Source organism: Benincasa hispida, chromosome 2, assembly GCF_009727055.1.
Source record: "Benincasa hispida cultivar B227 chromosome 2, ASM972705v1, whole genome shotgun sequence".
Taxonomy (NCBI): domain Eukaryota; kingdom Viridiplantae; phylum Streptophyta; class Magnoliopsida; order Cucurbitales; family Cucurbitaceae; genus Benincasa; species Benincasa hispida.
In genome coordinates, this window is record NC_052350.1 from 56869316 (window position 1) to 56884679 (window position 15364).

Sequence of the window (15364 nt, forward strand, 5' to 3'; positions counted from 1 at the left end):
TTGAAAGCTAAATTTGGATGGAGCGATAAGAGTTTTACTGAGTTGTTGGAATTAATTCATGACATATTACCTAGTCCTAATGAAATTCTAACTTCTACTTATGAAGCAAAAAAGATGTTGGGTACTCTTGGAATGAAGTACGAGAAGATTCATGCATGTAGCAATGATTGTTGCTTGTTTAGAAAAGAAGTCTCAAATGCAAATGTATGCCCCATTTGTGGTACGTCAAGATGGAAGCTTCATAAAAATTTAAAGGAAAGGGCTAAGAATGTCCCAGTAAAAGTCATGTGGTATTTCTCCCTAATTTCAAAATTTGAAAGAATGTTTCGAAGCAAAGAAACATCAAGTTTATTGACGTGGCATGCTTAAAAAAAAAAAAAAGAGAAACAGATGGTTTATTAAAACATCCCAAAGATGCCCTATCATGGAAAAAAAAGACAATTTGTGGCCAAAGTTTGGGTCAGAACCTAGAAATCTTTGTCTTGCTCTTTAAACAAATGGGGTAAATCCATATGGAGATCTTAGTAGTAGATATAGTTGTTGGCTAGTGATGTTAGTAACATATAATCTGCTGGAACGTACCATCCTGCAGCGGAAGTGACCAGGATCTATAAGCACTCTAGTTCATTAATTTTGGCAGAAATGAAAGCAAGCTTCATAAAAAATAAATGGGTTTCGTGACATACCTTTGTAGAACTTCCTCAAAGCTTGAATTCCAACTGCAAATCTCCTCTGAATCTTGTTGTAGACCACCCCAAGATCTTCCCTACTGTCCTCTTAGTGCTCTAGATTGAGTTGTGGGACTCAAAATAAGCCTGAATTAAGAGAATAGGAGACAAACTCATAGCAGCAACCCAACGGAAGAATAACTTCTTCTTTCGAATTTTTCAGAAAAATTTGATCGGTTGCATTCCATAAAAAACATTCAAATCTCTTCAATATATTGTAGACACTCATGCAAAGAGATTAGTTGCATGAGATGTAGCTCATGCTTGGAGTTAATAAAGCTTGAAGCTAGTGGGTGGTTAGTGAGCTACTTGATGAAGACAATGGAGAAAACCAATTTTCCATTATGTGTTTTTCCTTCTTTTTCCATTTTTCAAATATTGATTTCATAAACTAGTTCTTTTAATAAAATTGAAAATATTATTAATTTTACAAAATTAATTTCATAAATTAATTTTCTTAATAAAATTAATAAATAATTATTTANGAAAATATTATTAATTTTACAAAATTAATTTCATAAATTAATTTTCTTAATAAAATTAATAAATAATTATTTAAACAATTTAAATAATTCTAATTAATTTAATATCAAATATTAAATTAATTTTACATAATCCATCTTCAAATACTTAAATCATATTTAAATATTATTTTTTTCAATTCTGTTTAATTCTAATTTGAACACTTTAAATTAACTTATCACACTACTCTAGAGCTAATCCATTTACGAGCTAGTAGAGAGACCTCGCGGACCTACAGATCATGGGCTGTAACGATTCGAGATTAATTGGCTAAACTCATTAGACCGAACTAACCCCAATTCGTTAACTAATGAATGATTCCACTAAAGCCTATAGCTGAATTCCTCTCACTGTAGATATATTATATCCACTCGATATAACCATGATTAGTAAGTTAACTCTTCACAGGTTGTTCGTAATAACAGCTGAGTCGAATCTCTGTTTTACCCCCGAAATTACCTCTTGTCCCTTAAGTTCCACTGATCTCCTAATGAACAATTGATTTGTGATCCAACAACAAATTAAATCTCTCTCAGGCTAATGAGAGATTGAGGCTTCTTGTTCAAGACCCAGAATCAACACTTAAAGGGAACAACCTCTCTACTAACCCTAATCGGGTAGGAGTGAGTTCTGTCTTTCACCTTATGTCCATAGCTATTCATCCGATCTTATCCCCAAAATGGGAGGTTTATTGAGCAGAAACATTTGGTCTACTCTCACAGTTTGCAAATCAAAGGATAAGCCCGAACAAACAGGAGTTCATAGTTAGTCAGGATTAAGGTCAAGTTGCCTAGGTCATCGCTTTGAAATAGTCAGTCTTAAACAATAAATAATGTTATAAAATAAGAGTGACTGGTTTTATGGTCCAATCTTGCACAAAATTCATTTTCACAGGACACCTTCACTCCTCATGTCCCAACAAACGCTTGTGATGTAATAATATATGATATTTTCTTCATTATTGTCTATGAAACATGGAATGTTTTATTTACTTTACCACAAACCAATAAACTAAGATCCCTAGTTGTGTTGTAATTAAAGCATGTATGTGATGACATACAGGTGGATCATGCCTTAGATGATAACCAAAATGGTCTGTAGTATATGGATAAAGGAGGGAAACCTTATCCTTGTGACACTATGAATGCGACCCGCTTTGTAGAATAGTTACAAGTGTTGTGACTTGCTACAGATGATCTGATCCTAATCATTCATGTGGAGACATGCGAGCAGGGACGTCCTATACAAAGGAGTTTGTATAAGACCAAACCATGAAGTGTTATTGTCTCATTATATAACGTCGTTCATGATAAAGACTTCACCTCACTAGGATGACCATAAGTAACATGACCTCAATCTTGAGTGAGTTGGGAACTTCTACCTTTGAGGGCGATCCTTTAATTTGCATGGGTGCGAGTGGCCATATTGCCTATTCAAATCTACCACTTTGGGGATTCGTCTGATTTGGGAGCTGGGAACTCAGCTACACAAGATGCAATTCACTCCTTCCCTGAAGCAAGGGTAAGTAGATAGATTTCTCCCTTAAGGGCTGATTCTGGGGCTTGAACGATGTGGCGCCACACACCTTCTCATAGCATGAGAGGTGACCACACATAGTTGAACTATGTTGTCTTGTTCATTAGAGGAATCAGTGGTACTTAAAGAGTTAGATATAACTACAGGGGCAAAATGGTAAATCGGCCCAACTGTATTTACGAGCATCTGTGAAGGGTTATCGTACTATTGACTGGTTATATCCGATGGACACAGAAATATATTTGTGGTGAGAAGAGTGCAGTTTTCGGTATTTAATGAAGTGTCTAGCAGTTAACGGATGGTGGATCTCGTGGCTAAAAAGTTTAGTCAACTATTCATGTACCGTTGGAGCTTTGAGCCACAGGTTCATAAGGTCTTCTTGGTAGCTCAATGGATTCAAATTGAGAATTAGTTTTTGGGTCAGTTTGAAGTGTTCAAATTGACAAGAGGGAATTTTGATTGAATATGATATGATTAAACTGGTCAATTATATATGATATAGTTGACATGATGTATGAGATACATTAATTGGAGGAAAAGGATATAAATATGATTTATATCTACTGGAGGAGAAAAAGGGCTATGGTTTATATGTTGTATATGATGTGATATTAAAACTATAAGTTATAAATATAATATGATTATATTTATTTTTAATTAAACAAATATGAGATAATTGTTGGTGGTTTTTCTCCATAACCATATGTGATTGTGGGAGGTTGCATTGAGTTTTCGTGATTAAAGGATAAAAAGAAAATAGTTTTTATTTTACAAATATATATTAGACAATCGCTTCACAAATTGTACACTGCCCATTATCTAGCTAACGAGAGCATACACGATAGCTCAAGTTTTTCTAAACGATCGTGTACACGCGCAGTAGATCTAAACGATTGTGTAGCTTTTACTAAGCAATCGTGCGCGAGAGCGATTTTACCTAAATGATCAAACCAAATTTACTAAATGATCGTGCACCTGTTTCTAAACGATCAAGCATCCATCTATATGATAGACACAAAATCTCTCCCACTTGCTTGATCGTTAAATACGATTGTAGTTTCCTCCTCCTCTCTATCAAATCCAATAGAGCCCACACCTCATAGATTCTCACTCCGAGAATACCGAGGTTACTGAGTGGTGATGTCCTCCTTGCAGCTTGTTCATATAGAAGACAATTCGGTGGTGAGCGACAACGATATTTGGTGGACGATTGACTTGGCGTTGCAGCGACAACGAGAGTTGCTGATCTTGACGAGAGCGAGAGATACAAAGAAGAAAAGTTCTTCAATGGTGAGTCTCTTGTTCCTTTGTTATTTATTTATTAAAATCATGTCCTAATTTGTTAGTAGATGCATAACTTGTTGTATGTTTGTGAATACAATATTTCTGCCATAATGAATTTGGAATGATCTTGCTTCTGCTCATAAGTCCTCTTTTACAAGAGTTCCTTCAATGTGGTTGTACGATTAAAGGATATCATGCATGTTCAATTTGTGGAGAGAAAACTTCGTCCACTTATTTACCAAAAGGGAAGAAGATGGCATATCTCGGGCATCATAAGTTTCTACCACGCCATCATCCATATAAGAAATAAAAGAAAGCTTTTAATGGTGCACAATAATTAGAATTTGCTCAAGAACCATTGATTGTGGAAGAAATTCTTGTAGAAACAATTAAGTATCAATATTCATTTGGTAAGAAAACTATCAAGGAAAAAAACAGTGGAGATAGTCCTTCAACTTATTGGAAGAAAAAATCTATTTTTTTTCATTTAGAATACTGGAAGTATCTTGACGTGCGACATTGTTTAGACGTGATGCACGTTGAAAAGAATGTGTGTGCAAATTTTATTGGCACATTGCTTGGTATTCTTGGTAAAACGAAGGATGGAACAAAAACTCGATTAGATTTGGTGGAGTTGAATATTAGATCAGAGTTAGCCCCTCGAGTGGGAGAGAAAAAAGTATTTTTACCTCTAGCATGTTATACATTAACACGAGCTGAGATATTGAGTTTTTGTAAGATACTATAAAAAATTAAAGTACCTAAAGGCTATTCATCGAACATTCAAAGTTTAGTGTCGCTCACAAATTTGAAACTTTACAGACATAAGTCGCATGACCATCACGTTCTTATGCAACAATTATTACCTGTAGCCATTCGCGATATTTTACCCAAACATGTAAGGCTTGCAATTACTTGCCTATGCTTCTTCTTTATGCTACATGTTGCAAGACGATCGATTCATCTCAGTTAAAGTGTATGTAAGAGGATATAGTTGTCACTCTATGCCTCTTAGAGAAGTATTTTCCACCATCATTCTTCACAATAATGGTACACCTTGTAGTGTATCTCGTAAGAGAAGTTGAGTTTTGTGGACCTGTTTATTTGATGTGGATGTATCCTTTTAAACGATACATGAAAGTGTTGAAAACTTATGTACGAAATAGAAATCGACCAGAAGGATGTGTTGGAGAAAATTATATTATCGAAGAAACTATAAAGTTTTGCTCTTAATTTATATCTGGAGTTAATTCTATTGTGCTAAACTCATCAACAAAGAAAGCAAACTCAAACATTGATAGAGCATTGTCAGCTGCTTCTTTTATCAGACCGAGCAAGGATGAGTTGGATCAAGCTCATCTTTATGTCATTCAAAATGTAAATGATGTGCTTCCTTACGTCGAGTATATAGATCTCAATCTTATTCTCGTTTTAGGTTACTTAATTATTCAATGATCTACTAAATTTGTCATTTATAATAGGCAACATATGGATATTTTGTCTAAGCTCAATAAAGGTAAAAATAGAAAGTGGCTTCAAGAAGAGCATAATCGCACATTCAGTCAGTTTGTCCACACAGGTAATATTTAGAGGCCTACTATTTGATGTAAAATTAAATGTTAACTACTAAACTGTTATAAAATATATCGTAGGTTGCACTAGCTCTCAAAGTTCCCAAAAATTCCGTATCGCATTCTTTAAGATGGATAGCTAATGGACCTTGTCCAACTGTAGCAAAATATTCTGGTTACGTGGTCAATGGTTACTACTATCATACAAAGAATCGCGATGATATTAGAAGGGTTCAAAATAGTGGAGTTAGTATAACGGCTACCACAATGCAAGTCTTTAGTGCTAAGGACAAAAGCCCTGTTATGTCAGATATGACCTTTTATGGTGTAATACAAGAAATATGGGAGCTTGACTATCCTAGATTATCTTTTATTTTATTCAAATGTAACTGAGTTGAGAATAGAATTGGAGTAAAAAACAGACGAGTTTGAGTTTACTATTATGGACCTCAATCATATTGGACATAAATCAAACACATTTAATTTAGCATCTCAAGCAAAACAAGTCTTCTATGTAAAAGACCTCGCAAATTTGGGTTGGTCAATTGTTTTACATCTCCACAACGAACAATTAAAGATAATTTTTATGAAGATGGAATAGGAGATATGTTGCGGGAGTGTGGTTATGGAGGTATGCAAAGAATGCCCAATATTGATATACCTATTGAGATTGATGATACAATATTCACATACATTAAAAATGATTGTGAGGGTAGATGGGTTGATAAATAATGTATTAAACACGGTATGTTATTAAACACGGTATGTCATTTACTATGGTTATATGTGTTAAACATTAAGATTATATGTTTTTTGTGTGAGTATTTTTTTTTCCAAATTCACATGGAAGATTCAACAAGTATGATCCCACAACAAAATAGAAGAATAAGTATTCCACGTGGCCCAACTACTATGTCTGAGTTGACACAAATAAGAATATATGGGCAACGGTTGGCCATTGATTATAATGAACATGGACAACCGATTGAGTTTGGTGCAAAGAAAATGCAAAGTTATATCGGGGTTTGTGTTTGACAGCAAATACCTATAACATATAATTCAACAAGCGGCCCGGCGTTCAATGCGGGTCGCTCGACAAAATCTGAACCAAAGTCCACATTGATTCAAAAGTTCATACTTCCATTTAAAGGTGAACCCTCGGTTTTGGAATTTCCTCCTCAACAATATTCTCATATAGATCAAGATCAGTGGACATCATCTGTTAATGAACGATTAAGTGAAGAATAGGATGTAAGTCATTCTAAATAAATGTCAATATTATCATTGTTTCGATAGGTAACTTCAACTAGTTGGTTGTATAAGAAATCAGTCGTCTTCAAAGAGAAAGAAGATCAAAATGTGTATATAATCATCATATTTCTCATAAGAGTTATGCAAATCTTGCCCAAGAATTAGTAAGCTTTTCGACTTAAATTAAATCTTTTATTCTAATATGTTTATGCTAATTAAATATGTAAGTTCATGTAAAACATATCAAGTGATCATTCTTATCGTTCGACTTTATGGAAAGAAGCATGAAAAGGAAAACATAATGAATACTTTGATGAAACCATTCAAGAATGTGCCGGTTGAATTATAAGTTTATATTGTGAAAAGTTTAAGATGACATATATATAATGTCTAAACTTGTGATAACATAGATATTATGAGAAAAATATAATATGTTTTACAGGATTTATTTTCCCATTCCCAATATTTCAAATTAGTAAAACCAAAGTCCACAATGAGCCAAGAAATTGAAGGAGGCTCTAATGAAAAGAATGTTCGACATGTCAAAGAATCAAGAGAAAAAACTCATAACAAACAATCTCATCAAACTAAATCATCTGTTAGGAGTGTCGCACTTAGTACATCTAAAGAAGAGGATATTGAGAAGATGCCTAAAGAAAATTTGGAGGTAATTTACTTGTTGTGACTTTTAAATTTTAATCATATTGTTAAGGGAACACCATGCCACTTGGCTATAGGAAGTCAGATAATATTGTTGCAGTAGCCGCAGCATTTGATGATGATGTGTCATGCTTAATGATTAAAGTATTGATTGACATTGTCAAGGGAGAAGATTTGTCAATACCAATTCCTGTGAAGGGAAAAATAGAGTCTTTATATCAAGCAATGGTCAACTTCATAACATGCCCTCGTGAACTTGTAATTATGGAGGAAAAAGTATGCTTCCTTTTCAGTATACGAGTTTGGTTACTTATTATTATTCGTACTTTGAATTTTCGTAACTTTGGTTATGGTAGAACCATTCAACAATTAAGAGTGTTGGCCACTCCTCCAATTATACGGACACCAATGGCACCATCAAACTCTTAAATGGGCATGCCATACACAACATGAATGATGTAAACATGATCCGTATCAATTTGAATGAGCACCTATTTGGAAGAGACAAATTTGTTTATTTAGGTCATGATGATCTGATCCAAAATTGCAGTATGGTTGAAATTGGTTATATGTGTATATTGACATACATTGTATAAGTATTACTCATTTAGATTCACAATCTTCATGTATATTTTGTTTCATGTTTAACTAATAACTTTTATTTTGTTTAGGTATCTTTGAGATGAATGTGGCTGTGATATTACCAAGAAGTTTTTTTTTTTTTTTTTTTTAATAATTGATCAAGCAAAAATATCATCACATGTAAAGTCTCTAGATCTTCGATCTAGAAATTTAGCCAACAACTAGAATTGGCTAATTTAGACCAATTAGTTCTTATTCCATATAACATAGGGTAAGTAAATACAAGTTCTTTAGTTATTTTTAGTTTGCATTGTATGACATACTAATATTTCAAAATTGTTGCTTATTATAATTATCATTGGATATTGATTGTAATCAATCTTCAAGAAAATTGTGTTTATATTTTGGACCCTATTCGAAGTAAGGTTCACGAGGATTTTCATGGAGTTATAATTATGTAAGTGTTATAAAAGGTCAGTTGACAACCGATATTGAAGATCGTTATACGAACAGTAATTGAAAAAACGAACAATGATTCTGGGCTTTAATGTCGGTTTAAAACTGATACTAAAGGGCTTTATTGTCGATTGACAATGGTAGACCGTCAGATTCACCATCGTCCGTCAAATTTCTTAGCGTTGTAACGCTCTCAGAATGTTGCAACACAACCTATTATGTCCAAGAGCGTTGAAGTGTAGCGTTGAGCGAGCGGTGCGACAATGGCATTGTGACATCTCTGGAGCATTGCAAGGCTGATCTGCATTCAAGCATCTATATTCCAACATTGAGCTAGAGTTGGACTTAAGAATATGAAGAGTGTGGCAACACTCAGCAGGGAAGAATTCTTCATTCCTTCTTCATTTTTTCAATTTGGCTCCTAACTTCATCATTTTAACTCCTTTTTGTCCCAAACGCTTAATTCGACTGCTTGTACACTCGAGCCCTACAAAGTAATCAATTTAACCAAATTAAGTAGCTAAACAACCCTGAGTTAAGTAGAAGAAGATAGCACATTTCCGGTGGTATCAAACACCCCCAACTTAATTCTTGATCGTCCTCGAGCAAGTTAAAACAAGAAATCGTGCAAAAATAATCAGTTTGTCAAACTAGAATGTTCCTTACTCAAGCGTCATCACTCAACTAGAATCAAACTCACAATCGATTAGGTAATAAAAAAGCATTCCATCATTTCAAGAATGGTTTGAAAATTCGTTTTAAGATTTGTTATGCATGTTCAAGCTCAAAGTTATTTATTTTTAACAAGAGTGAGCTTGGAATGGCCTTATGAATCTTCCATTTGTTTTCCCTCAACACTGGCTTGAAAGTTCTAGAATTAGTTTTCCTAAATTAGTAGTAATGACATCACAATGGATCGGTCAAAATCTAATCATCCACGCCCTTATTGCAGGCATTTCCTTCTCTCTTTTTTGTTTTTTTTTTCTTTTCTTTTCAAACAAAGGGGAAACTTAAAGTAGAAAACCAACTTTGCTTTGGCTTGCTCGAACGGATGTCATGCGAGTCATCCAACTACGGGTCAACTTCCCTTCAAAAGTGCCTCAACTTACTCATTCTTCTAGGATACTTTAATTCATAGGGAAACCATGGGTGTCATGGCTACCCCAGGTTAATTATACCCTTGAAGATGAGGAGTAGACCCCTATACATGCATATATGAAAATTTTCTTCATTTTTCTTTACTAGGCGACAATGATATCAATTGACTAAATCTCAAAGCACGCATTAGTAAATTGAACCATGGAAAGACTAATATCTATCACCAAGGCCTATCGGAGTGATAACAAACTTATGGTCTCATAATTCAATTCTAAGCAAGCATACATGGTCAAGATAGATATGCTAAGGGCTTGGAGATGTAATAAAAAAAATTAAGTAAAATTTTAAAAAACATCATGAAAATTATGAATTCTTTCATCTAACCTATTCTAATGGAAAAACAATTCGCACGAGTGTGTCATAGACTAGTCATCACAAGTAATAAAACAGCAAAACAAACTACAATTAAGCAAACATTGTCTGAGCACAGCGATCAAGGACCCTAAATAATTCAAACAATGAAAAATCCCCTAAAAATCCAAACACCCTACCCCCAACTTTTAAAACACACATTGTCCCCAATGTCATTAAAATAAAGCACGAGGGATTAGAATACTTCCTTGAACAATGAAGTGAAGGAAGGATGTCGAACACTCGAATCAACTCTTTTCCACTAAAAAAACCTAGCAAAACAAGAATGATGGAAAGAATTAGGCTCAATAAAAATTTTAAAAAAAATATTGAATTGAAATCTAAACTAAGAAAGAAAGTAAATTTAAAGTCGGCCTGCCTCCAGGAAGCCCAAATATTTATAGTTGGTTGCTCGATCGTGATGGCTCGTTTTCATATGTAGACCGGTGAGTCTAACTAATAGGAAATGTCAAAGCAATCCAAAGACTTGTCATCATGGAAGACCTTCAGTCTGTGCCCATTTACTTTTAGAACTTTTCTTGTCTCAAGATTAACAATGTCTACTGCACCATAAGGATAAAGTGGAAACATCAAATGGGCCAAGCCACTTAGATTAGAGTTTACCAGGTATAAACTTTAACTAAGAGTTGTATAGAACTACCTTTTTCCCTACCTGAAACTCTTTGGGTGCACTCATTCTGTCATGAAAATATTTCGCCCTTTTCTTATAAATCAGAGAATTGTCAAAATATTCTAACCTGAGCTCTTCCAACTTCTGACGTTTTCTGGCCTTCTCAGCTACCTCTAAGTCCTAGTTGCACTTCTTGATTACCCAATATGCCTTATGTTGGATCTCAACTGGAAGATGGCAAGCTTTTCCATAGACCATCCTATAGGGAGACATCCCAATAGGAGTCTTGAAGGCCTTCTTGTAAGCCCACAAAGCGTCTTCAAGTCGAAGGCTTCAATCCTTCCTTCCTGGGTTGACCACCTTTTCCAAAATAGCCTTCACTTCCCTGTTGGACACCTCTACCTACCCATTAGTATGAGGGTGGTATGGGGTGGAAATACGATGTTATACACCTGTCTCTTATACACATCTAGATGTGTATAAGAGACAGCCCACAAAGCGTCTTCAAGTCGAAGGCTTCAATCCTTCCTTCCTGGGTTGACCACCTTTTCCAAAATAGCCTTCACTTCCCTGTTGGACACCTCTACCTACCCATTAGTATGAGGGTGGTATGGGGTGGAAATACGATGTTATACACCATACTTCTTCAACAAGGAAGCAATGACTCGATTGCAAAAGTGTGATCCTTGGTCACTAATGATTTCCTTAGGGAAGCAAAACCTGCACAGAATGTTAGTCTTCAAGAAACCAGCAACCACCTTAGCATCATCAGTAATAGTGGCCTTTGCTTCCACCCATTTGGAAACATAGTCCACTGCCAATAAAATGTACTTAAACCCACAAGAAGAAGGAAAAGTTCCCATAAAGTCAATCCTCATACATCAAATATCTCACAGAAAAGAATAGGGACTTGTGACATTTCGTTCCTACGGGACAAACCTTCTGACTTTTAAGAACCTTCGCAAGTCTTACAAACAAAGTATGCATCCCTAAATAAAGTATCCCAATATATACCTGAATCTAAAACTTTTTTAGCAATTCTCTTGGGACTGAAGTGTCCACCACATGTATACTTATGACAGAATTCTAAAGTAGAAAAGAACTCATCATTAGGCACACACCTTTTAACTACCTGATTAGCACAAAATTTCCAAAGAATAGGGTCCTCCCAGACATAATACTTTGACTCACTTTTTATTTTTTCTTGTCTATGCCTATTCATTCCATTAGGAAACTCACCAGTGGTCAAGTAATTCATAATGTCAGCATACCAGGGAGTTATAGAAATACCGTCTGCTTGCATCAGTACATGGTCAGGGAAGTCTCCATCAGAACTGCGACAACCTTCATCAGCTGCAATCCTGCTAAGGTGATCGACGACAACACTCTCACATCCCTTCTTATCCTGAAGTTTTAGGTTAAACTCTTGGAGGAGAAGAATCCATCTCAACAGTCTGGGCTTGGAATTCTTCTTGGACATCAGTTAACGCAAAGCTACATGATTAGAAAAAACACCTACTTCAGATCCAATAATATTAGAGCGAAATTTCTCAAGAGCAAAAATAACAGCTAAAAACTTCTTTTCTGTCGTGGTGTAGCTGCACTGAGCTGGGTTGACAATCTTTGAAGCATAGTAGATCACGTGATGTTTCTTATCAATCTTCTACCCCAAAATCACTCTTACAGCATGGTCGCTCGTGTCGCACATGATCTCAAAGGGAAGATCCCAAAGAGCAGCCTGATTTACCAGAGTACACGATAGAGCATTTTTCAACACATCAAAATTTTTCCTGCAATAATCGTAAAAATCAAAGGCCACATCCATTTGAAGAAGAGAGGTCATCAGCTGAGCAATCTTACTAAATTCACTGATAAACCTGTGATAGAAACTTGCATGACCAAGAAACGAGTGAACCTCCCTCACATTTGTGGGGTAAGAGAGCTTAGTAATAATATCAATCTTGGCAGGATCTACCTCTATGCCATGCTCAGATACAATATGCCGTAATACAATGCCACGTGAGGCCATGCAATGACACTTTTTGAAATTCAATACCAGGTTAGACTAATGCATTTCTCTAGCACCCTAGATAAATTAGACAAGCAATTAGCAAATGAATCTCCGTACACAATAAAGTCATCCATAAATACCTCCATGGAATTCTTAATAATATCATAAAAAATGCTCATCATGCATCGCTGAAGGGTGCTAGGAGTATTACATAGTCCAAATGGCATTCTTCTGAAAACGAAGTTGCCAGAGGGACATGTAAAGGTCCTCTTCCGTTGGTCCTCCTGGTTAATCGGGATCTGATAGAAACCCAAAAAACTATCAAGGAAATAGAAGAAAGGCTTACCAGCTAACCTTTCAAACACCTGGTCAATAAAGGGAATGGGGAAGTGGTCGTCCTTTCTAGTTACAGCATTTAATTTTCAAAAATCAACACAGATCCTCCACCCATTCTAAATTCTAACAGGAATTAGACTACTCTCATCATTTTTCACCATAGTAATACTCGTTTTCTTAGGCAATACCTGAATGGGACTAACCCATTCACTATCAGAAATAGGATAGATAATATCTACATCTAAGAGTTTGAAGACCTCTTTCATCTCAACTTCTTGTAGGACAGGATTCAAACGTCGTTAGGGCTATCGACAAGGCTTAGCTTCATCTTTCAAAAAAATTCTATGCATGCACATAGCAGGGCTAAAACCTTTTATGTCGGCCAACATCCATCCAATGGCCAACTTGTATTTCTGCAAGACTGCTACCAACTGTTTCTTTTGCTCTTCTGTCAGGTTCTTTGAAATGATTATAGGCAAGGTCTCAACTTCCCTCAAATAGGCATACTTCAAATGGTCCTTCAACTCCACCTTAGGTGCTTGCAAAACAGAAGGAAGCACCTTGTCAGAAGATTCATCATCAGAATAAGAGGGCATACCTACCGGCTCTGTCATAGAAAAGGTGGCAAGCACTCGAAGGGAAATCAAATCTCCTGAGTCATCATCATCATAGACGTCCCATGTAACCTCCTGCTCGAGAGAGTCAAACACATCAATCTGGCACAAAGACTGTACATGTCCTACGGTGGAAGATTTCATAGCATCGAAAATATTAAACTTAACCAACTTATCATCGAACTCAATAAACAAAGTGCCCTCATCTACATCAATCTTAGTCTTGGTTGTCTTCATGAAAGGCCGACCAAGCAAGATTGATGCAGATGATGTAGATGTGGGCTCTTCCATCTTAAGAACATAAAAATCAGTAGGGAAAAACAATTCATTAACCTGAACTAGGAAATCTTCAATGACTCTTAAAGGGTGAATAAAAAACCTATCAGCTAATTGAATTACAACTCTAGTTTCGATTAGGTCTTTTAATTTCAATTCTTGATAAATTGAATAAGGCATAACATTTATGGAAGCACCCAAATCTAGCATGGCCCTATCAATTTTCTTTTTACCTATAATACAAGCGAGAGAAGACATACTTGGATCCTTTTGTTTTTTAGGCAAATTTTTCTGAAGGATCATAGACACAAATTGACTTACCACCATTCTCTCCTTTTCTTTTTCTTCTCTCTTCCTCGTGCAAAGCTCTTTGAAAAATTTGGCACATTTAGGAATCTGTTGACTGCATTGAGGAGAGGAATATTGATCTCTACCCTTTTGAACATCTCCGGAAGCTCCTTGTTCTTGTCTATCATAGGTCTTGGCCTTGCAAGCCTGGAAGGAAAAGGCACTTTAGGCACATAAGTATCTAAAGGAGGATAAGGGTGAGAAGACAATTCCTATTTCTTTCTTAGTGGTGTGACTGTAGAATTTGAAGAAGTGGTTTCTGGGTTTTTCAATTATGGCTCCCTTGTTTACTCAATTAGTGGCTCCAACTCCTTGCCACTCATCAGCGTAATTGCACTTACATTTTCTCTGGGATTCAATTCTGGCAGAGATGGGAGTTTGCCAGTCTGTCTCTCCAATTTACTCATCAAAGTGGCTAGTTGAAAGACTTGGGTCCCCAAAGCTTCAATGGCATTCTTTGTATCTTGCTGAAATTTAAAAGAGTTGTCAGCAAGACTCTTAACAATAGCTTCCAAGGACATACCTGAACCAGATAAAGCTCCATGACTAGTCTAAGCCTACTCGTTCTGTTCTCCCCATTTGAAGTTTGGGTGATCCCTCCACCCAAGATTGTAAGTCTGGCTGAATGGGTCTTGCTTTCTGTTCTACCTATTGAAATTATAACCTCCAACTACATTCACCTCAGGTATTACTCCTTGCAAAGTACTTAGGAAAATGTCAGTTGTTTGGCTAGCTCCACGACATATTTCGGAAATAGTAGCGGGTTGTCAATTTCCACCTTTTCTAGCTGCTTCACAATAGAAACTAGGTCAAATATTTCTTTCTTAAGTTCATTTATCTTGTTGGCAGACTTAACACTGACTGCAGCTCTAGTTCCAAATATTTGAGAATTTGCTGCCATAGTAGTATCAAGTTCATTGCCTCAGACGGGGTTTTATTGACTAAGGCTCCTTCTACAGCTACATCTATGCTGCTTTTTTTGGTCTGTTTCAGTCTCTCATGAAAGTACTGGATCAACAATTGGTTTGAGATCTGATGGTGGGGAAACT

At 35.9% G+C, this 15364-nt stretch overlaps 1 protein-coding gene across 1 annotated transcript; it reads right to left on the bottom strand.

Moving 5' to 3' along the window:
• Positions 1-11359: 11359 nt before the first annotated feature.
• Positions 11360-12759, bottom strand: LOC120072173. Its single transcript, XM_039024582.1, has 6 exons — positions 12608-12759; positions 12415-12520; positions 12250-12351; positions 11970-12135; positions 11745-11816; positions 11360-11544 (listed from the first exon to the last, which is right to left on the bottom strand). Exons 1-6 carry the CDS (start codon positions 12757-12759, stop codon positions 11360-11362), a joined length of 783 nt encoding a protein of 260 aa, XP_038880510.1.
• Between the last annotated feature and the right edge of the window lie 2605 nt (positions 12760-15364).

Bases quoted from the DNA above. Each gene is read 5' to 3' on its own strand.
- LOC120072173 (XM_039024582.1), bottom strand. From the start codon at position 12,759: ATGGCCTCACGTGGCATTGTATTACGGCATATTGTATCTGAGCATGGC. The intron at 12,521-12,607 runs GTTTATCAGTGA...CGATTATTGCAG, and splicing joins CATGCAAGTTTCTATCACAG to GAAAAATTTTGATGTGTTGA. The intron at 11,545-11,744 runs GTATATATTGGG...TTTTATTGGCAG, and splicing joins TAAAAAAGTTTTAGATTCAG to TGGACTATGTTTCCAAATGG.